This window comes from Protobothrops mucrosquamatus, unplaced genomic scaffold, assembly GCF_001527695.2.
Source record: "Protobothrops mucrosquamatus isolate PMUCROS unplaced genomic scaffold, P.Mucros_1.0 scaffold61, whole genome shotgun sequence".
Taxonomy (NCBI): Eukaryota; Metazoa; Chordata; class Lepidosauria; order Squamata; family Viperidae; genus Protobothrops; species Protobothrops mucrosquamatus.
The window spans coordinates 2721790-2748198 of record NW_015386440.1 but is presented as its reverse complement, the minus strand read 5'-3'; the positions used below and the strand labels follow the sequence as shown (position 1 = coordinate 2748198).

Below are 26409 nucleotides of genomic sequence, written 5' to 3'. Positions count from 1 at the left end.
TGGGGGAGAAATTCTTGTTTTTACTATTTTGTGAGCTGTTCAGGGTTGTGGCTACAATATGGGTGGCTACATGTCTTTTAAAATAAACTAACTAATTAAACATCAGTGTCGTCAGAGCATGTTATACAATCCGAAAAAATAAAACTTTCAAAAAGAAAGAATAAATTACATGTTTGCATTTTAATAAGAGACTATTTATCAGCCCCAATTATGAACCTGAAGCTGTTATCAAACTGGTTTCTTAGAATATTGAACAAAATACCAAAAACTTAATTTCCCCCTATAAACCAAGATTATAAACTGACATTAGCATCATGTGAAATATTAGATTTGTTTATTTTCAAGCATCTAGTGGTCTGACAACAACATTTAAACATTTCAATTTTAAATCCATGTCCTTGGTGCTCTGAAGCTTTTTTTTCGCCATAAGAAAACAGGCAGGATTTGGAAAGCAAGCAAGAGAAGAGAAAGGGTTAAATGAGAAACAAATAAATGATGTTATGTTGAAATATAATATAAGGAATTCAGAGAATGTCATTGGAAAACAATAACCTTGTGCAACACCTACTGAATGTAAAGTTTGCACATTATTTTTGGTCATGTTTTCAAAAGCTGAAACTCAGCTGACTTCAAATCCTATTTCGGAAGAGAATCTTTCTTCACTTGGCCCTATCCATAGCAATTCTATGTCTCAGCAATCTCATCTTCAGAACACTCTTGGAGCAGATTAAAGTTACATATAGTTTTTCAATATCAGTTTTTAACCTTATCTCAATGCATTCTTTGCTATGTATATAACCTGGCAAGTTTCATGACCATTGGTTACTAATGTGATCAGGGGTTGCAATTTGCCAAACTCCTATTGGCAGATTGATTGATCAATTCATGACACTAGTATATTGCAAGTTTCTACTAGGGTTCCAGTGGTTTTGTGTAATAATGAGATGCATAATATTAAAACATCTAGAAAAAAATAAATCATGCACACTAAGGGAAAATAAGAAAAGCAGTAAGCAAAATAAATAGATAGCAACCCCTTAACAACAACAACAAGCTCCTAAATATCCACTAACAACATACAATCTAAGATGACAAAAGATAAACCCTTTGTCTTTTGTCCTTTGCATCTTCTGAAAAGCAATTACAGATCTGATCTCTACTGGAAAACTGTTTCAAAGAAAAGATGCTGCTTTACAGATGTGGGTACTAGCAATAACTCTTCCTGGGATAATTGAATTGGCTAGATCAATTTTGATTATAGAATGCAGTTCTGAAAATATCTAGATGCCAAGCCATATAAGGATTTGCAGGTCAAAACCAACACTTGGAATTGTACCAATAAATCTGTTGAAAGCCAGCACAGGATTCACAGCACAATTGTAATGTGCTTCTTGTGATATATGCAGCTAATAAATGGGTTGTTGTATTGTGCACTAATTGCACCTCCTACTCTTTAAAGGCAGGCTCAAGCAGTATGCCTTACAGTAGTTTAACCAAGTAGTGATGTGAGCATCTATGATCATGACAAAGATTTTCCCAATTCAGGTAGATTGTAATTGTCCAGCACACATGGGCAAAGGCCACTCTGACCATAACCTCCACCTATCAACCTCTACCTACAAAAGACAGTAGGATCCTCATATTTAGGAAGCCCCACAAGGGGCAAACCTTCTCCTTCAATTTTAATGAAGCCTTGTTAAGAGACAACATCAGAGCCAAAAGTGAACCCCACAGCACAAAGAGCAATTCCATCATGCTTATGTTCAACGTTAACCTGTTTTGCCCATCCAGACATTACAGCCTGCACCCACCATGACAAGACACTAATAGAATCTCCAGAACATACAGAGTGATGATGGGAATTTGTATATTATCGGCATAATTATGGTATAGCAGTCTGAATCTACCTTTCCCAGTAGCTTTGTATAAAGGTTAATGATAGGGAAAGAGGACCAAAGGCTGAATCACCTCACAAGGAAGTAGCTCCAGGACAACTTCTCTGTCACTAGCATTACAAGTGGATCATGCTTGCCAAAGAACTAGGAACTATGCCTCCTATCTCATGGTCGGAGATACAAAAGACTTCCAATGTAAACATAAAAATATTTTGGAGGAAGGTCTACTATACTTGGAAAATGGTAAACAAAGACAATAATTTTTGGACTAGAGATGAAAAATGTGCTGGAAATTGGAGCAAAAAAAAGTCAGATTAGAACAATCCTATCCCTGTTTTCGATGTTGACATATGACAGCTATGCAAGGTCTTGCCCAATTAGATGGACACCATCTAGTCATGATTTGTGAGCCGCCACAGCCTTGGACATGATTAGTATATGATTGAAGACACCTAGAAAATATCAAGGCTATAGGCTAGATAGCAAAAATCAGAAAAAGATATAAAAAGATAATATTGCCATATTGTTTCCAAGATAGATACCGTCACTAACAGTTGAACTTGGATTGGAGGAAACTTGACAATTTCAGGATTATTTTAGGATTGCTCTGTTAACAAACAGAAAAAGTGTGGTACTTATTCTACTCCATTTCACAGTCTACTGTGTTTTTGAATTAGCTATTTTATTCTGCATATTGCAGGGGTCAGCAAAGTGGCACTTGGGACCTTCACAAAGTCAATAAATGTAAAGTAGACAAGATCTCGTGTGAAATTTCTTGACATGATTCCATATGAGATTTTGAATGAGACTGGAGAAATCTCATGAGACTTAGGACACTTCCAAATGTGGGGTATTTGGGAGCAATTTTCAAAGAATAAAAACAAGGCCACCTTACAAGCCTATCTATTGAAAGGAAAGTGACAAGTAAATGATGTACTAGGTCCAGGGATATTATGAAGCAGATTGTGTGGATTCCTAGAAACCGGTTAATTTTTTGACTCCCTCTTTTAATGCTTTAATGTTTTCATGATTGTACTTTCACTTTTACAATACTGTAAGCCATGGGTCCCCACCCCCAATCCGCAGATTAGTACCGGTCCATGACCCACTGGGAACCAGTCCGTGCAAGTGACAGGTGAGTGCATGAAGCTCCATTTGTGCCTGTGAAAACATCCCTCGCCCTGCCACTGCTACTGTGGCCACTACTGGTCCGTGGAGCCAGAAAGGTTGGGGATCGCTGCTGTAAGCTGGCCAAATGCATCTCATAGTGAGATGGGCAGCATATACATTTTAATAAATGAATTCTGATATATAGCTATATGCAAGCAAGGGTGTCTGTAGGCTGTGATCAAAAAAGTTGAGATGATGACCACAATGTGGTTTCGCACATTAAAAATCAGGCAGCCCTCCAATTGCAATTTATGGTCACCATTTGACTTTTCTCACCCTATCCTATGGACATATGCTCCTCAAGAGTTGACAACTTAAACTGATTTTAAATGGCAGCAATGGGCATTTTGGTTTCAGCAGTATTTTAAGCACTTAATCTCTACTTCAGCAAATTAATAAGTATGTTGCTGAATTAATGAAAGTTACATGTTTTAGTCACTTGGGTCAATTTCCAAACAAAGATATCACTCCAAATTATCTTGCATATTTTGGGCATGATAACATCACCAATTAGCTAAGGAATTTGTCTTCCTTTCCATTGTTAAAAACCCAGGTAGTTTACTATTTTATTTGTTTTTTAAATTTAAATTAAATCCATCTCTCCTAGAGAGATAGCTTACAACTAAGAAAAAACAATAAGACAAAACATTAAACTATTTAAAATATTAATTTTAAAATTGACTTAAAATTTAAAAAGTTGGCAAGGAAGGGAGTAAGATACACAGGAAATAGGTGGATTGAGTCTTATCTCAAAATATCAAAAAATGTCAATTGCTTGTCAAAAATTTCATTGGGCCAGTCATTCTCTTAGAATGCAAACCATATTATATTTTACTTAATTCTTGGGGCCAAATCCAAGGACAACTATTCTAACCATGTGTGGTTTTTAATATTTGCTTGTTAGATTTGTTCCTATCATCCTCAAGATGGTGTAATGGAATAATACCTTATTCTGGAAATGCCACCATTAAATTTTGCGAATGATGCCTGGTGTAATGCTGAAGCAATGGCAATTATCTATCTCATAATGGTGGGAATTAGTCTACATGTCAAAATAGTGGCAAAAGACAATCCATGTGACGGGTAAACACTTTCACAAAAAGCTTTGTGGGAACAGAATTATTTACTTATGCTTTACAGTGATAAAAGACAAAACACTAGAAAGCACATGTTATTTTCTTTTCTCCCTTCTCTCTCAAGTGGGTACGATTTGGTTTTTATCTTTATTCTCTACATATCTGTAGGTTTCTCTTGTCCCCTAGAGATACAATGGTTGCCTTGTTTTCCCATTCAATGACCTGACACAGAGATTAGCACGCCTGAGTGGCTGTTCTGATGTATTCCATTGTGTTTATTCCCTCTAAGCGGTGAAGCCAGACAAGAGATAGCCAGCAGGATTGGCCTTGAAAAGCAGTTGGGAACAGTGGCTGTTTTGCTCCATCATACATAGTGCATACACATACATACATAAGCATGTGCCGAAATAGACAATCTGAAATTAATTAGATACTTTTAAATGATATTAGCTTTTCTTGACAGGGGGTTATTGAATATACCCATCATGCAGAGGAAAAGAATAAATGTGGCCCTATCTGTACGCAACATAACTCTAATAATGTCTTAGTATAGTAATGTGATAAATGTGTTCAAATAATTCTTAGAAGTGAGAGATCAAGTGGATATCTAGAGAAACTTTAGTGTTCTCTACTCCCTAGCAGCTCTTATTTGAAACAAGATTGTATATTTCTATTATTTTTAAAATTAGCACTAGCTTACATACTCTAATTATCTACCATCTTTTTTTGCATCCTTTATAAATCTTTAGTTAGTGATTGTTTTATTTTACTGCCTTTCTAAGTTCTCATGGGAGTTCTATGAATTAAAGACTAGTCCAGGGGTAGGCAACCTCGGCTCTTTTATGACTCATGGCTGACTCAGGAATTCTGGGAGTTGAAGTCCATGAGTCATAAAAGAGCAGAGGTTGCCAGCCCCTGGACTAGGAAGAATGGGACAAATTGCCATGGCCACTCACTGTGACCTACTTGCCATGGAGAAACTCATTGCAGGACAATTCAACAAATACAAAAGTCAAATTAATTTCAACAGAACCATTGAAATAATAATAAAATAAAGAAAGGAAATCCTGAAATGCAAGAGTTACAATAATTATGATGAAAATGTGGTCACCAATAATAAAAGTAACAATGAAATGATAAATACAGTCATGAATTGTCCTATGGCGAGCTGTCCTGCAGCGATTGGCCCTGGCAAGTTGGACACAGCATCTTGTCCTAGACCTCTCTTAGGCTGCATTAACAGAGGGATAGAATCAAGATCATGTGAAGTGTTAATACCACTTTACAATGCCTTGGTAAGGCCACACTTGGAATACTGCATCCAGTTTTGGTCACCGCGATGTAAAAAAGATGTTGAGACTTTAGAAAGAGTGCAGAGAAGAGCAACAAAGATGATTAGGGGACTGGAGGCTAAGACATATGAAGAATATCTGTAGGAATTGGGTATGTCTAGTTTAATAAAAAGAAGGGCTAGGGGTGACATGATAGCAGTGTTCCAATATCTAAGAAAATGCCACGAAGAAGAGGGGGTTAACCTATTCTCCAAAGTACCTGAAAGAAAAACAAGAAGCAATAAATGGAAACTAACCAAGAAAAGAACCAACCTAAAAATAAGTAAAAATTTCCTGATAGTTAGAACAATTAACCAGTGGAACAGCTTTGCCTTCAGAAGTTTTGGGTTCTCTATCACTGGAGATTTTTAAGAAGAGACTGAACAACCATTTGTCTGAAATTGTATAAGGTCTCCTGCTTGAGCAAGGGTTTGACTAGAAGTCCTCCAAGGTCCCTTCCAACTCTGTTATTCTGTTATCAATAAGTCAAAAATGCAAAGAAGCCAACACTGACATTTTAAATACTAGCTCTCAATACAATACAATACAATACAATACAATACAATACAATACAATACAGGTGATGAAAGCAAGCAGCAAAATGTCATGTTTCCTGATAGACCTAGAATGCAACCTTTGGACAAAAGAGTGGACTACAAAGATGCCTACTGAATCACACAGAAGGATGTGAGACATCTCAATATTTAAATAGCATCCTGAAGTAACAGAAAAAAGTCATTTATGACCGTCTTTTGCATTTACTCTTACACGACTGTTACAGCATCCCCATGATCATATGATCAACATTCAGATGCTTAGTAACTGGTTCATGAGTGTCCCAGCTCATGTGATCATCTTTTGTGACTTTCTGACAAGCAAAGTCAATGGGAAATCCAAATTCACTTAATAACCATCTTACTAAGTTAACAACTGCAGTGGTTCATTTACTTGCTGTGGCAAGAAAGGTTATAAAATGGGACAAAATTCATTTAACAATTGGCTTGCTTAGCAACAGAAATTTTAGGCTCAATTGTAAATTGAGGACTATTGTATAGTACAAATATGTGTGGGTCTAACAAATTACAACAGTTTTCTTGGCAAAGAGCCTTACAATTTGAATCTGTGATAAATGGGAAAGAACATACAGTATTTATTTCACAGAGAAAATGAATAAAAAAGAAAATATTATATGTGTTTTACCCCAATATAGCTACCAATATTGGTACACTATTTAAAAAGAATGTATCATTTTATTTGGCTAAATAAGGTTTCTGTCATTGTAATAGAAAAAGTTAGCAATTAACAGAACCAGGATATTAATCAGTATACCAAGATTAGCAATTAATATTTGATTTTATATTTTGTTTAGTTTTTTTTTATGGGAAGATTATTCCCAGGTAAACCATGCTATATTGATGAGTTAATGGACTTTTAAACAGGTGAATAATTTATTTCAAAGACCATACCATTCAAACAGTGATCATCAGAGAGCATACATTATAACTTTTCTAAGCTAAGATTGGCAAATTAGGGAACCTCAAATTATATATCAGGCAGAAGGAATGTTTCTCTCAACCCTGTTGTGACAGGCAAAACCCCTTTTCACAGCTGTTTGATCAACAGCTGTATGACAAGCAGAAAACACGAGTGTCCTAGGATGGGGAAAGGGAATTTGAGCCTAATACAATCTAAGGATTCATCATAAGTGAAGCTCTTTCACAGGCAATTTAAGAATGTGTAAGGCTCAGTGTGTTGTTCCAATTCATTATTAATCATGCCCAATTAGGAAAGGCAGCCATGAAAGAAATGTATTGTAGTTCTTCAATCATTTAGTAGCCTGCACTTCTTTAGTCTACTTTCCCTAAATACACTTCTTTCATTAAAAAAAATCCTGTTTTACAGTTACAAATATCTGCTAGAACAGACTATAATCAATACAACATCGCTAGATACTATTAAACTCAAGCATATTAGCTAATCTTCAGCAATGCTAAAAAGCTTTCTTCACCAGGTTCCTCCCATCTTTGGCTGCCAATTCTAGCAGGCAGCTGTTAGGAAGAGAAGAAGCAGGAACATCCTGTAAGTTTCAGTGAGAGACCAAAGCTCTTTGGCTTATCTCTTTCCATTGCTTCCAACACAAGCTATTCTTTATCAACAAGTTGTGGGAAGTACAGCAGGTATTTGCTTGTTTCTTACTCTCCTCAGTCTCTTATTTTCTCTTATATCCTTTGAACCAGTTTCTCACCATGAAACATCAACAATATTTAAAAAAAACCCAAAGATATTCTACCAACTGTATCAAGATTTGGATTATTTCACTATTCAAACAAGAATCATGAATGAAATGACCTGATAGGTTTATCCCTAGGTATAACAACAAAGCCATTTTAAAAAACGGGCAACTAGAATATGAGCATTTTTTAAAAGGCCTTGAGTAGCTTACTTTTAACTATCTTTGTGAACCTTGGATTTTCATCATTCACTGGAAATGGTAAGATGAGTTACTGAAATGAAATATGCCAGTTTGAAGACTTAACAAATCTTACTTCAAGCACTGGTTAAATATGCCATCATGCAAGCTCATATACTTCATTGGATTCCATAATTATTTAATAACCATTAAAACATGTTTATTTCAATATTGTCTTTTCTTTGTTGAAAGAAACAGGAAAGCTCAGCATTAATAAGAAATAACTGGGTGTTTCATGTTCTTGAAAAGATTACAATAACACTGTGTTAACACTAAAGAGTCTCAGAAACAGGAACTGGCTAGGTTTATATATCATGGGTAAGCCAAAATGTGGTTTGCTTGGTTTTGGCTTAGTATGTGTAAACCCAGCCATTGTGGTTTTAAAATTGTGATTTATAGAGCAGAGGAAACCAGCCAAGTCTTTATAAAACCACAACTTTTTATGACCAAAATGACCTGTGATGATAGATATGAAGTATTTTGAATTATGCGAAGTAAGAAATATTCCTATTACTTATAACAAGCAATTCCATAATTACTCTTTCAGTTTTTAACATGCTCAAATTAAGTTTGGTTCTTGTCAGCCATTTCCAGCTATTTCCCCATCATTTTCTTTAAACTGGCCATACCAGTTGCAACTGAGGTATTTTCATTTATACCTAATTTTTCATTATCTTCTGCTTCCTAGGATACTTAAAAATATTGTTAGATAGATTAATAAGTCTTTCACTTAACTAGTTCACCAGCCCCTTTTTTCCCTGAGTCAGCAATAAAATCTGTAAGTACCAAAAATTGCACATCTTTATTTTCAACACTTATTAAAGTGTTGAACTAGGATAAACTTATCCTAGTTTATCAGAAGTCTGCAGGTATGTATGTATGTATGTATGTATGTATGTATGTATGTATGTATGTATGTATGTATTTGGATAATATATGTGTCCATCCACTCATTCTCAATGACTCTGGGCAGCGTACAAAAAATAGAAACCCAATATGCAATCAGTAAAAGCAAAAAACCATCTCCCCTAGCAACAGCAACCAAGGAAGCCATTTGATGAGCTCCATCTCCGTCTGGGTTCTCCAGACCCATTGGCAAAACCAGGTCTGCAGGCCCTTGCAAAAAGCGAAGGCCAGTTTAACTTCCACAGGAAGAATGTTCCAAAGGGAGTGACCCACCACGGAGAAGCCCTTCGGCCCAAGCCAGAGCTTTAAAGGTGACAACCAGCACCTTGAATTGTACCCAGAAGCAAATGGGCAGCCAATGCAGCTCCTGCAGGAAAGGTGATACTTTTGTATCTCTGGATTTGAACAAAACCATGTGGGCTATTGCATTTTGAACCAGTTGGGAGCTTCCAGATGCTTTCAAGGGCAGCCCTGTGTAGATCATGCTGCAATAGTCAAGACGGAGGTGACTAGAGCAGAAGTGGTTGTGAGCAAGGACTGTTGGTCCAGAAAAGGGCATAAGTGGTACACAACTCACAGTTGCAGAAAGGCCCACCTGGCGACGATTGCCATTTGCTCAAGTAGTCGTGAGTCCCAGATTACACACTGAGGTCTGTCTAGGGCAGTGTCACCCTATCTGAGACTTGCATAACTTTTGCTGCTTTGTAAAAGCATTTCTTCAACCATTCTTTTAAAAATTACAAAATAAAATACTTTGAACCAGCTTTATTTTTATTCTTTCCAAAACAATGGAATAGTGAGAAAAATTAAGTTAAAGGGAGATAGAACATTGTCACCATGATTATCTGAAAACTGAACAGAAAATCAATGGCAGAAAAATTTAAAAACAGACCACATTAGGATGAGAGTGCTAAGGAAAGAATTCATCCTTATGGGAAGGGCCAAAAAGGCAGCAGGTAAATGTTGTCAACTTCTCCATTCTGAGTCTCCTCCCTTTCCCATGTCATGTGATCCAGAATATAGGTAACATTAACTGATATTTTCTATACCTTGCTGAACTTTTCAAAATGATGTACTGTAGAACAAAGGGATAGCTGCTCCCTCTGGTGGCCAATATCTTTAGCTTAATAATTCCTTTCAGCTAGCTAGAGCTATCAGGAACTTCACCAGATAATAAATGTTTAATTTTTGTGTAATAAAAGCGGTGTTGGTAGAAATGGGAATTATTAAAGGTGTACATTGAAACAGAATTGTTAAAAATGGCATTAGTTTGGAGAACAAGAACTAGCAATAAAGATATAATTTATTATATGAATTGAAATATGGGTTGTGTAAATTTATTTTCATGTATATAATGATGATAATAATGATGATAAAGTTGGAAGGGACCTCGGAGGTCATCTAGTCCAACCTCCTGCTCAGGCAGGAAACCCTATACCATTTCAGACAAATGGTTGTCCAGTTTCTTCTTAAAAACTTCCAGTGTTGGCACATTCACTGCTTCTGGAGGCAGGTTGTTCCACTGGTTAATTGTTCTGTCAGGAAGTTTCTCCTTAGTTCTAGGTTGCTTCTCTCTTTGGTTAGTTTCCACCCTGCCTTCAGGCGCTTTGGAAAATAGCTTGACTCCCTCTTCTTTGTGGCAGCCCCTGAGATATTGGAACACTGCTATCATGTCCCCCCTCGTCCTTCTCTTCGTTAAAGTAGACATACCCAATTCCAGCAACCGTTCCTTATATGTTTTAGTCTCCAGTCCCCTAATCATCTTTGTTGCTCTTCTCTGTACTCTTTCTAGAGTCTCAACATCTTTTTTACATCGTGGTGACCAAAACTGGATGCAGTATTCCAAGTGTGGCCTTACTAAGGCATTGTAAAGTGGTATTAATACTTCACGTGATCTTGATTCTATCCCTCTGTTAATGCAGCCCAGCACTGTGTTGGCCTTTTTTGGCAGCTGCAGCACACTGCTGGCTCATATTTAAATGATTGTCCACTAGGACTCTGAGATCCCTCTCACAGTTACTACTATTGAGCAAGGTACCCCCTATACTATACCTGTACATTTGGTTTTTCTTGCCTAAATGTAGAACCTTATTTTTTCACCATTGAATTTCATTTTGTTAGATAGCGCCCAATGTTCAAGTCTGTCCAGATCCTCCTGTATCCTAAGCCTGTTTTCTGGAGTGTTGGCTATTCCTAGCATTTTTATTCCTTTTCTTTTTTCTTTCTTCATCTTCTACACTCTTGAGTGCAGTAATGGGGCTCATTCTGGGAAAGCCATCTAGCTTTTAGCATGCAGTTTCCCTGAAGGGCAGTCTAAGTGCCACTTACCTCTTGCATGGTACATTAGGGGCAATTTTTCAGAAATAAAAAGTCTAGCACCTACATGACAAGTTGGCTTTACACAGTTGTTCTTGGAAGAGTATGGAAGGTTTAGAAATCTGAATTAAATATCCTCCCTCAACAGATGGAAGATTCAGGCTTGAATTTCAGGTTTATATCAAGGCGTCTGAATACCACATGAGCAAGACTGATGCATGTTCAAATCTGAATGCTAAATCTATGAAAACTATATACTTTTGTACAGGTAGTCCTCAACTTACAATCACAACTGAGTTCAAAATTTCCATTGCTAAGCAAGATGGTTGTTAAGTGACTTTTATAACCTTTTTTGCTATACTTAAGTGAATCACTGCAGTGGTTAAGTGAATCATGTGGCTGTTAAAAAAAAATCTGGCTTCTCCCCATTTAATGTTTGTCAGAAGCTAGCCGAAAAGATTACAGATGGCGATCTCATGACCCTGAGACAATGCAACTATCATAAATACATTCCAGTTGCCAAGGACCTGTATCTTGATCATGTGACCATGGGAATGGAAATGGGTCATACGTCACTTTGTTTCAGTGCGATTGTAACTTTGAATGGTTGTTAAATGAATGGTTGTAAGTCAAGAACTACTGCAGAGGTTTGCATGATTGAGACCATACTCATGTTCAAATGAATGAAGATACTATATGCTTCATGTATATGCTTCTTGGTCTTTGGTACTATGGCAGAATTACAAGTTGAAGGAAAGGGGTCCTTTCTAGGGAAAATAGAGAGATGTTTCAGCTTTGAGCCGGTTTGGGCGAGAAAACCCGAGATCAACAATAAAATATTTGGGCCTACACAGAATGATTCTACAAGTATCCATACAAAATTATGTATTGTTGAATATGAATTCCCCTTTGCAGTGAGGAGAAAATTTTAATGCTTCCTATTGAAGACTCTTTCCAGAATTAATCTTAGCAGAATATTGATTGTAGTAAATATGAATCCTTAATATACTATATATTAATATGTCATGAGAGATTCTACTTGAGAATTAAATTACATCTCAATGAATTTCACTAGAATTCAAAGATTTTCTTTATTTGAGACACAAAACATCTACAGCATGCAAGTAGTTAATTATATGGCATCCTGTCCAAATCATTTATTTATCCTGATATATTGAGAATAAACCAATGTGCCAATAGGCTAACTCTTTCATTTCATGTCTAAATTAGAGATAATTGTATCAGTAATGTTAGGGAGATTATTTAGTTCATCTCCATAAGTAATGTCTTCCATGTTAGTCAACTCTTATCCTAAGCCATTTTTAAAAAATGAGCTAGAGAAACAGAAGATTCAAGGACCATAAATTGAAACTTCAATGCACTTAACAATTCTAATGTAGACTGAAGATTTTAAATTTGCAAAACTATCAGTTGTCCTGTCATGCAACATACCACAGGTGATCCAAAGAATTAAAAGGGAGTCTAAGTTGCAATTCTTAGTAAACTTCATATTGGATTAAAATAAAAAAAAACCTCCAGGTATAAAAAATGTACATATTGAGGTGCATGCTAGGTACAGTTTATTTAATTTACACAGCCATATCAGCACCAAAACCTGTGATACATTACTTACAGGAATGAAACTACCATAAACAACCATGAGAAAATATCCTGCTTCATTGAATATCCTGCCAAGAAACCAAATTTGAATTGTGCAAACTGAATCGGGATTAGAACATTATAGTTACTGTTGAGAAAGTGACATGGGCTATTGCAATTGAAAATACTAAGAACTATTACTTAAATATCCATTTCCCTTTGTACAAATCCTATCTTATGTTGCAGAGGTCTTTTCATCTTATATCTGGAGGGTTGATTTTAAACACAGTACTGTGTTAGGTCAATTCCAAAACTATCAACAGCTTGGCTGATTAAGAAAAAAATCCAGACTCTAAAAATTATTTTAAAAATCACAAATCAGAGGTTATTGGGAAAAAGCCTAATTTTTCTATCATTAAGTTTCATCATAATATAAATACTTTAATTTGTAAAAAAGTTAGTCATAAAAATCTTCAGAAAACCTTTATCCCCAAGTGCTTGTGAACTTACTGTAGCAAGATATAAAACTAGCATAAATGCATTCCAGGAAAGCAGTTATTTAGCATCTCCACTGCTGTAGTTTATTCTTCTACTCCTAACAAACCTTACAATTGTTATGAGAATTGTCTTTAGAATTTATCGTGCAGGAAGTTCCTATCAAAGGTATTATTTGAATTTCCTGAAGTGCCATTCTATAGGGTAAAACTCTCATTTTTAAAAAATAGGGTTTGGGATTTTTTGTAAAAACAAATAAAAGTAATTAATTTGTTTGACAAGATGTCTGGAAAACATACATTTACAGAAGTCTAGATTTACAAATTAATTACAATGAAAGTTCAGCTCAATTTCCATAGTCATCTAATATTTCTGATCTTTTTAAACAATTAACTTTGCTTCTGTTTTTTAGTTTGCTGAAAACTAATGAATCCATTCTTATTTTCGGGTTTTAAATCAAATTTGTACTTTGCAGACTACTCTAGACTGTCATTTACAGAGCATTGTATAGTTTTCTTATAGAATAAAGTTTATTACAGTAAGAAATACAAATAATGCAAAATAAATTCCCGATTTCTCCTCCAAATTTATACAGCTCTGATGATTGGATAGGCTCATCAAGAGGAAGCAGAATTTTTCATCTCATCATGCTATTCTGTGTATAGTCAGGAATAGGACAAATTAAAGTCATTGCCAAATCTTTCCATGTCAATCTATATTTACTACTTGCTATACACAGTATTAACTCAATAACCCAGTAAGAGATATTTAACTAAACAGTTACATAGCCTTACAAAAACACTTCCTTAGTTCTATGTTTTTGAGAGTTCAGTGCCTAAAGGCAACAGTCGTCATAAGCACATCTCAGTAATTTCATACTGTACAAATAATTTTAGTCTTAGTCTCTATACAGCCACATAGGCAAAATTAATGTACAGCCATATAGGCAAAATTAATGTACAGTGTTGTTCTAATTCAAGAGTGGGTCAAGTAGTGTAATTAAAGTGGTAAAGTTCAAAATTTATTTCAACATAGCTCCACACTTCCTAGGACCATTAAATATACATAAATTAAACTAGGAAATTTTAAGATGTTGCTTAACATACATTCAACTTGGCACAGTGCAGACTAAATTTAAGACGTGAACGACAGATCATGTAATGAGACCTACATTTTAAGTTATACGTCAATTTTTCCAAAAAGAAAAAAAATCTAATTTGCTGGGATTCAATTAGCCAAATCCAAAAATGAGGAGAGCTGTACAGATGGTACAAATTTATATAATTTTCTAATTTTCAAGGAATGACTCTCATTGCGCAATATCCAATTTTGATCATGTTGTATGTACTTCTCACCATCTAGAAATAACCAAAGAACATGCATAAATGAAACGTGCTTATAATTGTTAGTCCCCAAAATGTAACTTTACACAAATATTCATAACTAAATATGTTTATTCATTAAATATACAGTCTCCATGATGTCAGTAATGATTATATGATTCTAATCCTAGTGTACAATTCTGGTATGTTTTTAATTCATTCCTTTTTGTAAACTACCAGTTTAAAGTAATCAACCAACCTTGATCATCAAAATTCATGCTTTCTCTTGCCGAGTTCCACCTCCACGTACGGCAACTGGCTGACTATTTTGGGTAAAAGCAGTTCCACCACGAATTGCATTTGGATGAGTTGGAGAAGCAGCTGGATGTTGACCAGGACGAATAGGCTTAGCTATATGAAAAAAAAGTGTAAAGGATAAAGCAAGGCGGTATATAAATTTAAATAATAAATAATAATAATAAATGTGACAAATTAAAATGTGATCAATATGATAGATTAAATGGAAGCAGGAAACATTTAAGTTCCAGAAAAGTATTTCAACATATTTCAGTTGAAGATGGTTCTTTACAATAAGTTGAACATTTGTAATTAACTAATTTTTGCTTTCTTTTTTCCTATTATAGGTTCTTTTGTCCAATGAACTAAGGGACTTTCAGTGTCTTCAGGACTGGCCATTAAGGTTTACACTGCTGTGAGCTAGTTATTACATAGATCTAATGTAGGTAATGCTAGACAAGAAAAACATATCTTGATGTGTCACAAATGATGGGGGTTTTATGTTTATATTTAATGTGGAATGACAATATTCTATGATGCATTGTAAAAAAATTGAAATGCAGGATATTAAACAAAGATTTTTACATGAGTACTTCAATAGGCAAATTGTACAAGATAGCGTCACACTATCAGATTTTGATAGATAAAGCAGCAAATACTATATCTATCTATCTATATCTATATCTATCTATCTATCTATCTATCTATCTATCTATCTATCTATCTATCTATCTATCTATCTATCTATCTATCTGTACTTCAATAGGCAAATTGTACAAGATAGCGTCACACTATCAGATTTTGATAGATAAAGCAGCAAATACTATATATATATATATTTGCACTAGCTTCTCTTTCCACTGGCAGGCCTTATTTCTATGTGCTGTATCCCACAATATTTTCAAGGGGTGCGAGGTTCTTTTCTGAAGTGAGATTTATTATTACTGAGGTTTATATCCTACTTCAGTTATATAAAACCCTTCTCGGGGAAGGGGGAGAGAAAGGAAGCATTCTGTTCTTTATAATCCATAAACATTAAAGAACATTTATATATACCAAGATGTGAAAATGCGAATTCCAAGAGGTTCAGTTAAAATTAGCTAAAACCTAATTTTTCAGGCAATCATAGATTTTCCATGCTATTGGATTCAATTCTCCCTGAACGTCCAATTCCCTCTATTGTGCCAAAGGCCACCAGTTTTTCTGTTGTGGTTTTCGTTCCAGCAACATTATGTACTGGATTCTATTAAAAGAATTAGTGTTTTTCTCTCCTCTTTTATTTCCCTTTCCTTCCATATTTTTAACTGCAAGTACAAGTCATTCATTTCCTTTGTACTGTAAAAAATACTTGCTGTATTTTAATTATTGCTATACACAAAACATATTTTGAGATCTTCAAAATTTCTCCCGCAACAACCCAAGTAAAATTAAGGGATTAACAGTCCAATAATATGCACATTTGTTATATTCCGTTATTTTAAAATCTGTAGTGTGTAAGCACATCATGTTTATGCTTCATTTGTTCTACTTACCAATCTGTGCTGAATGTGCCTTTCTGATCATGTTCTTTGATCTCACTGCTTCTTTAATTCGGTCTACTTCTTGCTGGTATCGCTTGCGATCTCGGGAAGCATTCTCTTTTGCTTCTTTTAATGCTGATTCCAAAGCTTTAACTCTTTCAGCCGTAGCTCTAAGCCGTTTCTCCAGTTTTGGAAGCTCACAACGAAGATCTGCATTATCACGTACCAACTGGACATATATATGTGGGTGAATTTGTGCAAAATTTTTTCCAGATTATTGACAATTTCTAATAAGTATGCAGTAAACCTTTTCTATCACACAAAATAAATGTTCGACATTCTAATAAAACCAACATAAATGAATCAATCATAAACATAATATTATTGATTTTTCCATTTGATTCCTATAAGATATTTTAAAGAACTTACTCATTTTAATCTAAGCCCCCCTTCCACCAGCAACTCTAGTAGCTGCTTAAGGATTAAACTGGAACCCTCACAAATCCCAAACTACCTTATCCAAATTGATTCTGAAAGTTGAAATTTATACTATCTACTAACACAAACAGCTCAGAAAATGAATAAATTGTCAAAATCTTAGACTGAGTAAATATCATAATAGAAACAGAAAAGCTTCTTGACATCTGATATGTCTTACTAACTATGGTTAATAATCAGTAATGATTGTAACTCCAACTCTTAACATGGATACAATACTGGCTGTGATGGCAGCAAATCCATGTAACTCAGAACTGACATATCACATTATTAATTTTCTGCAAACTTGGCTTTTGTTTATTTATATTCCACCTTTCTTATTTTTATAAATAACTCAAAGCATATATTCCTCTCTCCCCGTTTTCCCCATAACAACAACCCTATGAGGTGAACTGGACTGAAAGTATATGACTGGCCCAAAGTCACCCAGCTGGTTTTCATGCCTAAAATTGGGCTAAAACTCACAAACTCCTGCTCTCTAGCCTGGTATAATAATAACTAGATCAAACTGACTCTTTATGTAACCTCATTGGTGCAGGAGTTTTGAAGAAATAAATTTTCTTGATTAGTAGGCATTATATATCCAACTATCTTGCCTACTTTGCAGGTCCTTGAATAGGATTTATCCTCTTAAGTAGATACTAATTTGCAAGTGACTGATGCCCTGTTGTCAGTAGATCATTTGACTGATAAATTGGTGGTTCTGTTTGTGTCTTGACAGCTGTGTGGCTTATTGGGAGAAGTGGTTCTCTTTCTCTAATAATTGCACTTTAGTTGCTTTTGGGTTGCTATTGTTGATAAGGAAGTAATTCCAGTTTAACTAGATGTTGATTGATTGCCATGTATGGGGGGAACATTATATGTAGAGTTGATCCACTAATGATGTTTGATATATCCATTGATCTCTCTTTATTACTGAGGGTTATTTAGGAAGCTATGTAAGAATTTTGTTAGAGAATAAAGCTACAAAATTTTATAAAACCATTGTTATCTAGCTCTTTTAAATAATGCAAACAAAAATATAAGATTATCACAGTTTTACCTGTTTGTGGACTTTTGTGAGCTGTTCAAGATTGTTCTCTAGAAAAGAAATCTTCTGTTTCTGAGCAGCACTTCCACCAGTATCATCTGAATCAATCTCTGCACTCTTTGATAAAAAGAGATACGTTTGCAGTTCAGATTATTGCAGAATGAAAATCCAAAATATTAAATTCATTTTTAAATAAAGAACTGATTGTGACATTACCTTCTTAACCCTGGTGGCCAAATCTTGAACAAAGAGTTTTCTGAGATTATGCAGAGTCTGAAGTTCTTTGGCCTAACAGCATAAGAGTATAAGAATTAAGACTACTCTTAGTAAAGTAGTTCAAGAATTTCAAAGATTGTTTTCATAATATACAGCTTACCACAGTCTCCTCTAAACCTTTTAGGTCTTGCCTTGCTTGCTCTCTTCTATCTTGCATAACACTGAAATCATCAATTAAAATTCATTAAACTTTTAGTACTTGTTCTCAACTCTCTGGGGACTTTTAAATAATATGAAAAATAAAACCTACACTACTACATTAAACATATAAATAGATTCCATATTTTAAACTTTGATTTACATAAGAAAAATATTGATTAAAAAACAATGTTGACCTCCTTTATACAGAAGGAATTCCACAATACTTTGGAAGCTATCACCCAAACAAATGAAATTATTTGGCATTTTATCTATATTATTTAACATATGCACTTGCAATAAATATTGCAGAAGCATGTATGTATATTGCATGAAATGTAATGGAACAAATGCAAAATAATCCATCTTTAAAACAATTATATTGTTGGAAGAATGGCACAATCAGCCACCTGCTAAAACTCACTAATTACACCCTTCTTCTATCTCAGAACTAACCTAAACCTGGCATACTAGCAATTACTAAGGACAAGCTATATCTCTTCTATCTTTCTTTGTAAGAGAAAGATAATGAACAAAAAATTAATTAATATTTACTAAAATCCAGTTCTAAATAAGTTCCAGAACTTCTAAGAACAGAAGCTTTTAAATTAGTTTGAAAATATTTTCTAATTAACAACCATTTGTAGGAAAATATAAGATGGTAAAAGAACACAATATCTCAAATTGGAAGTCAGAGGCCTGGAAGCCAATTTCTTGAAAAATATACCAAAATGAACAGCATTGACAAATTTTTATTATATTATAAATATATCTAAATATAAATTGTGTTTGCTTACGTAAGTTCATGCAATTTCTTGCTTTTGTCCTGATCCACAGTTTTCAGCTTATCATGTTCAATTTTGAGCCGTTCCTGCTCTAATATTATCTTCTGATTTTGACTGAACACAGAAACAAAAATTAAGTGAGGCGAGCAAGGGTGATTATTTATTTTATGACATATTAAATTGATTACCAATTTTGATATTTCAAAACCAAGATGACAATCAACCATATAGGCCCTAATACTTATTTTGGAACCAGTTGATAACCGGTTTAATCCCTAACACTTCTGAACATTTCCTGCGTCGCATGAGAAAAGCGCATCTTCCTTCCCCTGTCCTGACCACTTTCTACAGGGGGACAATTGAGAGCATCCTGTCATACAGCATCACAGTCTGGTTTGGAAGCATCACTGCTTCAGACAGGAAGGCGGTGCAGAGAGTGGTGAGAATGGCCGAAAAGATCATTGGCAGCTCTCTCCCTCCCATCCAGGACATAGCACAGAAGCGCTGCTTGAGCAGGGTCCGTAAGATTATCTGGGACACTACACATCCTCTCCACGACCTGTTTTCCTTGTTACCTTCTAGGAGGAGGGGGCTTCGTGGCATCCGAAGCAGAACATCCAGATTCAGCCATAGTTTCATTCCATACAGCATTAACCTTGTGAACTCTCAAGCTTCCTCCTTCCGTTATATATTCAAGATGAACAGTATTTAATATTTATTTGTTATGTATATATAGGGGTGTGGGTCTATACATATGTTGTATATAGTATCTTTATGTATATATTTCAGGTTGAGAGCGGGCAATTAAATTTCATTTTGATGTGTGCAGTTGTGCCCAGAGTAAAAAAAATGACAATAAAGGTTATCTTATCTTATATACCAGATGAACTTAATTGATTTTAAATAAAAATTGTTATATTATAGTAGGAATGTGGAAGTTAATGCCCATTCTAACTTACAAAATTTCAATTAAGCCTCCTCCATGTTATCTGCAGCAAGATCTGTAGCTCAAATCCAATATTTCCAAGAAGACTATTTGGCTTGTTCACATCTTAGCCAAAACATATAAAGCGGCACAAATCAAGTACAATCACTCTTGAAATCAATTTGTTCAAAGATCCTACAAGGTTAACTGGGGGGAAATACAGGCTGGCAAGGCAGAAAAGGGCAGACTTTCCTTCAAAATGTCTTATGTCCTTTCCAATCGGGCAGGAGAACACTGACCTTCTCCCTTCACAATATGGCTTCATTTGTTGAATGCCTTCTCTCATCACAAAAAAAGCAAAGGAAGGAAGCAATCTTTAGTTGCTGTTTCACACTTTCTCTTACTGGGAAACTGTACAGCAGCTCCTGCCCTTTCATCAGTCATGCTTCCCTCCAACAGGGAAATTCAATTCACTTTGCAAGGTGAGAGCAGAAGTGATGGTTTCTGCTTTATCTCGCATTTAGCATTGTTCTCCATGCTGATGGATACAGAGTATTTATTATCACTTCCCGCAGACGAACTATTTTCCTTAACCCAGAGGTCACCAACCTTTTCATGCTGGCAGCCCAGAGGGAAAGAGAGCAGCTGGGAAATTTGCACCCGCGTTCACAGGGCTGCATGCGAACGGGGCAGCACGCACCTGGGTGGCACTAGTAGCCCCATTTGCGTTTGCGTGCAGGTGCTAGCCGCCGCCTCTGCTAGCACTGTGCATGCGCAAATGAGCCACGCAACCCGCATAGCTAGTGGCCGATTTGCGCATGCACACATGCGCTAGCCACCTCTACTAGTGCCGTGCACCTGAGCAAACGGTCTGCACAACCCATGCGTGCTACTGGCCCTGCTTGTGCAGGCATGCAGGCGCTAGCCACCACCACTGTGTGCACATGCACAAATGGTCTGCGGTCTCTAGCGCAAGTGGGGGTGAATGCGCGCACTGGCCAGCCTGTCCTGCGGCCTGGTGGCTAATAGGCAACGGCCCAGCATGGGCCACGAATCATAGGTTCGGGACCTCTACCATAACCGATTACAAATCTTTCAATCAAATCAGGTGACAAGGTGGAATAGATCCAGTTCTGAACAAGAACCCATTCTGTTACCTAGACTTGAAGTATGTCATTATTTCTTTGAAGTGGATGTTTTATTTTATTTCTACTATGCTTTTTAATTTTGGGGGGGAAAACTGCAAAACTGAAAACAATGAATATAGAAAAGATGTTTTTGGCCACTGTGGTCACAAAAGTTTTATCTACCTCCTAAAAAAGGCTGATATGTAAGTATGTAAAATCAAAGAAAATAGTGCACTTAAAAATCTATTTCATAAGCAAAAATAAGTTATTCCCACCAATCCCACTCATTACAACAAAGCAGTGCGCAAAACTTACTCTTGCAAATCAGTAATTAATTTTTCTTTTGCCTCAATCTCATCTCTCAAGCTGCTAATCTGCTTCTGATGAGTCTCACGGTGACTTTGGATTTGCTGCTCAACTGCTTGCTAAAGAATCAAATATTCTGGTTATTTTACAGCATAAGGACAAACACTGAAGTTAATTCATTAAAAAAAAATTTAAATGTAGGTTGACTTGCCTTGACCTCATTTGCAGTCTGAACTTTGTTCAGATGTTCCTTCTCCATTTCATGAACTTTTTCTAGTAAAGAAAGGAAAGAAATTCATCTTTAAAACTCTTAATCAGATAGTATAAAAAGTCCTCTAATACTTGTACCTTACATAAATACAAGTATCCTGAATGATCAAACTAGTGGGCAACCCATTAAGGAATTCTGCTTTAGTAGATATTTCTGAGAAATTCACTAGTCAACCTGTCTTTCACACACATAATTTATTCATTGGAGTTATAGGTCCTTGAATTATGATAGTAATTAAAGTAGAATTTCAATCACTAAGTGAAGCTATCATAAAGCATGACATCATGTGACTGCATCACTTAGCAACAGTAATCCCATCCCCATTACCATTGTTAACAGCATCTCAGTGGCTGTTAGGCATGGGCCAACCCCAATCCAAGTCATTCCAGGCTTACTCCCTTCCCTGAGCCTTGGTAAGGGACTGCCTCCTCTGCCTTTTCAATTTTCTCCAAGCCTTCCAAAGCACCATGAGGATGGCATGTGCTGTTTGAGGAACAACATGAATAGACTTGGGAAGAAGCTCTGGCCTGGTCAGCAATTGCCTTGCATAAGACCATCAGCAATAAGGGAAGACAGTATAAGTCAAGTGTATGCAGCAGGCCTGTGAAGCACAGATGACAGGGGCAGATAGAGCTTTGCACTCTGGCCCACCATGTTGTGATGCTAGAAGCAGCACTCCTTGGCAGCAGCACCACTGGGACTAAAGTAAAGGCTGAAGGGTGGTGGCAGCCAGCTGAGACTGCTGAAGGCCTCAGGCCTCTACATCTGTCCCACCACCGCCACCACTAAGAAGTATTGCTGTGTAGTGCTCTGCCAAGCACCCAAATCTTGATCATAAGAACTGCAATGGCTGCCACTTCAGGGACTGGTTGGAAGTACCATTTGTTCAGCCCCCTTATAACTTTGATTTGACACTGAACAGATGGTGGTAAGCAAGGATTACCTATATATTATTTTCTTTACCAGCTCAAAGCATAATAACTTCCCCCAACTTGTTCTAATGAAATCATCCTGTGAGGTGAAGTATGCCAAGAGAGTGATTAATTCATAGTCATCTATAGAGCTTATATAGCCAACTAAGGACTTGAACTTGTCGTCCTAGGCTTAATTTATCACTTTAATATCAATATACCCCCTTACATATGTGATTAAAACATGCTTACTAGCAAATACAGTACCATTCCCTTATCGTAGAGATGTACCGGTTACCATAATTTAAAACTTCAACCTCATATTCTTAACCATGCACATAAAAACAGCAAAATAAAGCAATACATACTTTGGGTTTGGAGCCCAACTAGCTCCTCATTAAGAGAATCCACAGACTCTTCAAGCTGTCTTTTCTTCTGTTCCACATTTTGAAGATATTCTGTAAGTGATTTGATCTTGGCTTCATGCTTCAAGATGAAAATAGGATTGATATTTCAATGAATTAGAGACATGTATCAGAGATTTAGAAAACTGATGGTTTAAATAAAATATCAAAACGCACATCAGGAAAAACATATATTGAACAATTTACAGAATACTTAAAGACTAAGTTGAAGGTTTATACATGTTGTATATAGCATGTTTAAATGTGTATTATGTATGTGTACACTTTTGAGAGCAAGCAACAAAATTTCATTTTTAATATGCGCCAATGTGCCCACAGTAAAAAATGACAATAAAGGTTATCTATCTATCTATCTATCTATCTATCTATCTATCTATCTATCTATCTATCTATCTATCTATCTATCTATCTATCTATCTATCTATCTAAGAATACTTTCTGTATCATCTATATTATGCAAAGCCAAATGTGTCCTCCTTTGAATAATTCAGTTTCAGCCATTTTTAATGTCTTTCCTTGCTCTATTAGTGAATCATAAGAGGGAATTTTATTCAAGAAACACTAATGATACACCAAGGTGTAACATAGGAATGTGGGAATTACACTTGAGAAAGTCCAAGAATATGGAAATCTATTAAATCCCTTGCATTGTTTAAACTGCTCCATTATAAAAACAATTTGCATTATCCAAATGGGGACAAGTATATTCCCTTTCTACCTTAAAAGTGCTTACTAAGGCTTTCATTAGGATTTTAAAGCCATTCTGGGAAACAAAAAACAACAACATTGTGCCATAATAAAAAAAACAATCAGTTATCTAGATTCCTTGCATATTTTCTGACAATATTGGGAGTATAGCCAGCATTTGACACAATTATTTCCTTTGAATATTATAATTGCAATTTTTCTTTTGTTTAGATGGAAAAGTTGAACTTATAGAAGCCAATAAGATACACTTTATTACAACTGTAGCTTAGATATACTGAGAGCTGTAACCTAAGCTTAAAATATGAAAATTGCTGAGATTTTGTATACTAATTGTGTAAAAACTCCACCAAATTCAAACCCATTTGAGCTACAATGTTCAAGCAAATAAAATTTAATATTCAGCTTAAAAAAGTTGTTCCATTTCCAGTGTATACCCATTATTTTTGTACCAGAAATGGTATATCGAGCACACAAAGTATCAGTGGATATAGAGGAATCCTAAGATTTTCAAACATTCAGAAAATATATTTTAAAATATTTTCAAGCCCAATAAGGACTCAGCACATTCATAGGCAACAGAATGCTAACCTTCTATTCTGTACAGGAAGAGCAGATGGGATGGAAAATGAATAACCATTTTAAAATTAGGGGACCCTAATCTCCTTCTCCTATGCTAGGTCTGTCATACTCGCAACGTCACGTGACATGTTGCAATGTATCGTGACTTTTTTGCCATTGCTGGCAATGGGGTTGGTGCGGTTTCGCTATGATGCCCGTGAGCCGGCAGTTTGACACCCGTCCTATGCCCTTGTACTATACTAAACACGATCCTCAAATTCCCAGGTAGGATGGCTATTGAAGAACATCACATTGGACAAGGTTGTTACAAAGTATTTAACAAACAAAATCAAACTTACCTGTGAAATACGAAGCTGACAGGCTGCTAGTTCTTTTTCATTTTCTTCCATTTTCTTATTGCTTTCTATTTGCGTACTTTCTAACTGCTTACATCGTTTTACCATAGTCTTTACTTCAGATTTCATTTTACTAATGTAGAGTCTTGCAACTGTGAATTCCTCATCTATCATACCAGTTCCTTCTGGCTGCTAAGAAAGAACTACTGTTTAGCTCCCAAAATTTGAAAGTTCATAAAATAATCCAGTAACTTATTTTGAGTTCATATATTATTAGCATCAAACCATTTCCTTCCTATTCAAGTGTCAACCACATTCTTAATTATGAAATTCTATTTTAAATGAGATTGTAGCAAAAGTGACGTACAACCTATATCTAACTCCATTTCCATTTGGCAAATTTGGGGCATTACGATTTAACACTGTTTCCATAAAAGTATTTGTTTTAAAACTGCTTTTTTCACTTTTCACAATATCTACAGTTGATCTCTTATAAACTATGGTTATCAATAGTGTGCTATATTGCCATCAAAATAACATGCTTTCATGGGAAATGTCAGCATACTTTTAAAATTGTCTTAAAAGAAATGCATACGTTTATGCAATATTTCTCATGAAAAAATACTATGAGTATTCTAATGATAAATTAATAATAAAAAGAGAAGACATACAATGATAGGGATGTGCCACTTAGGGACAGGATGGATTTGGAATCTTAATGGTTCATTAGATGGCTTACCTTTACATCATTGTTTCCAACTGCAATTCCTATTTCTGCAAGATCTTTTAACAGAGATGCCATCATTTCAGTTGCACGTTTTTTCTGATGATTGGTCATTTCTTTAAGTTTTTGAAGCTCTCCATCTATACTAGCTAATGTTATCTGGAACAGAAAAAAAATATCGTTATCCAGATAATGTTATCAGAAGCCAAAAATCAATTCAAGAATTCTGTTTTAATTCCAAGAGTTTCAATTTTCATTCAAGTAGTCATAGGTTGTTTCCTAAAGGAACATTCTTTCTAAGTTCTATGAGCTCAGGAATGATAGATTCTAGGATTATTCTCACTGTACTCCAGAAGATTGGCATGATCATGAAAGCTTCTGCCTCGCTGACAGTCATCATTAAAGCCATTAGGCACAATTATTCAGTCAAGCTATTGAAGGTACAAAAACAACTACCAACTCCCATAAACCCCAAAGTATTGGTTGCTTTTCTTTTTATTTATTTCTTAGCTGCTCAGAGCTTTCTCTGATTATTGTAACCTTTGGACAGTGCTGTTCAAGAAAAACATTATCTCAGAACAACTGCTGGAAGCAGAAAATGGAATTCCCACATTTAACTCTTGCATCTTCATCTATTTAATTTTGGCATTTGAACTTAATTATTAACCAGTTCTATAGCCTAGAAGTTGCAATTAATTTATTATCATCCTAAAATGTTTTACATTTCAATGTGTATGAAGACAATCATTTTAAAATCAAAAATTGAGAATAAGTTATATTTTAAAAAAGGGTATGCAGAACCTTAAATTCCCAAATACAAACTTCTATTTGAAGTTTCTTAACATGTCAGTGAAAATCAGACAAGATACAACAAGCCCATGATATAAGGCATATAATTAAATGTAGCCCTCTGGGAAGCTGTGTATCATAGATACAATCCATAGGGGGATCTTTAAATAAGATGTATATTACAC

The 26409-nt window shown here is 35.5% G+C and overlaps 1 protein-coding gene across 2 annotated transcripts in view; it reads right to left on the bottom strand.

Annotated features, from left to right (window-relative positions):
- Positions 1–12239: 12239 nt before the first annotated feature.
- Positions 12240–26409, bottom strand: part of KIF5B (kinesin family member 5B) — a 35539-nt gene continuing 21369 nt past the window's right edge. Inside the window, exons 15-26 of one of the 2 annotated variants that reach the window (XM_015812025.1) lie at positions 25451–25594; positions 24715–24903; positions 23033–23150; positions 21694–21755; positions 21492–21601; positions 19137–19238; positions 18302–18362; positions 18142–18213; positions 17938–18042; positions 16410–16626; positions 14840–14991; positions 12240–14616 (exon numbers count right to left, since the gene is read on the bottom strand). In XM_015812025.1, coding sequence (XP_015667511.1) covers positions 14855–14991; positions 16410–16626; positions 17938–18042; positions 18142–18213; positions 18302–18362; positions 19137–19238; positions 21492–21601; positions 21694–21755; positions 23033–23150; positions 24715–24903; positions 25451–25594 — 1317 coding nt within the window. In that variant the 3' untranslated portion in view covers positions 12240–14616; positions 14840–14854. The remainder of the gene's footprint in view (positions 14617–14839; positions 14992–16409; positions 16627–17937; positions 18043–18141; positions 18214–18301; positions 18363–19136; positions 19239–21491; positions 21602–21693; positions 21756–23032; positions 23151–24714; positions 24904–25450; positions 25595–26409) is intronic. The other variant, XM_015812026.1, reaches the window with a different exon arrangement.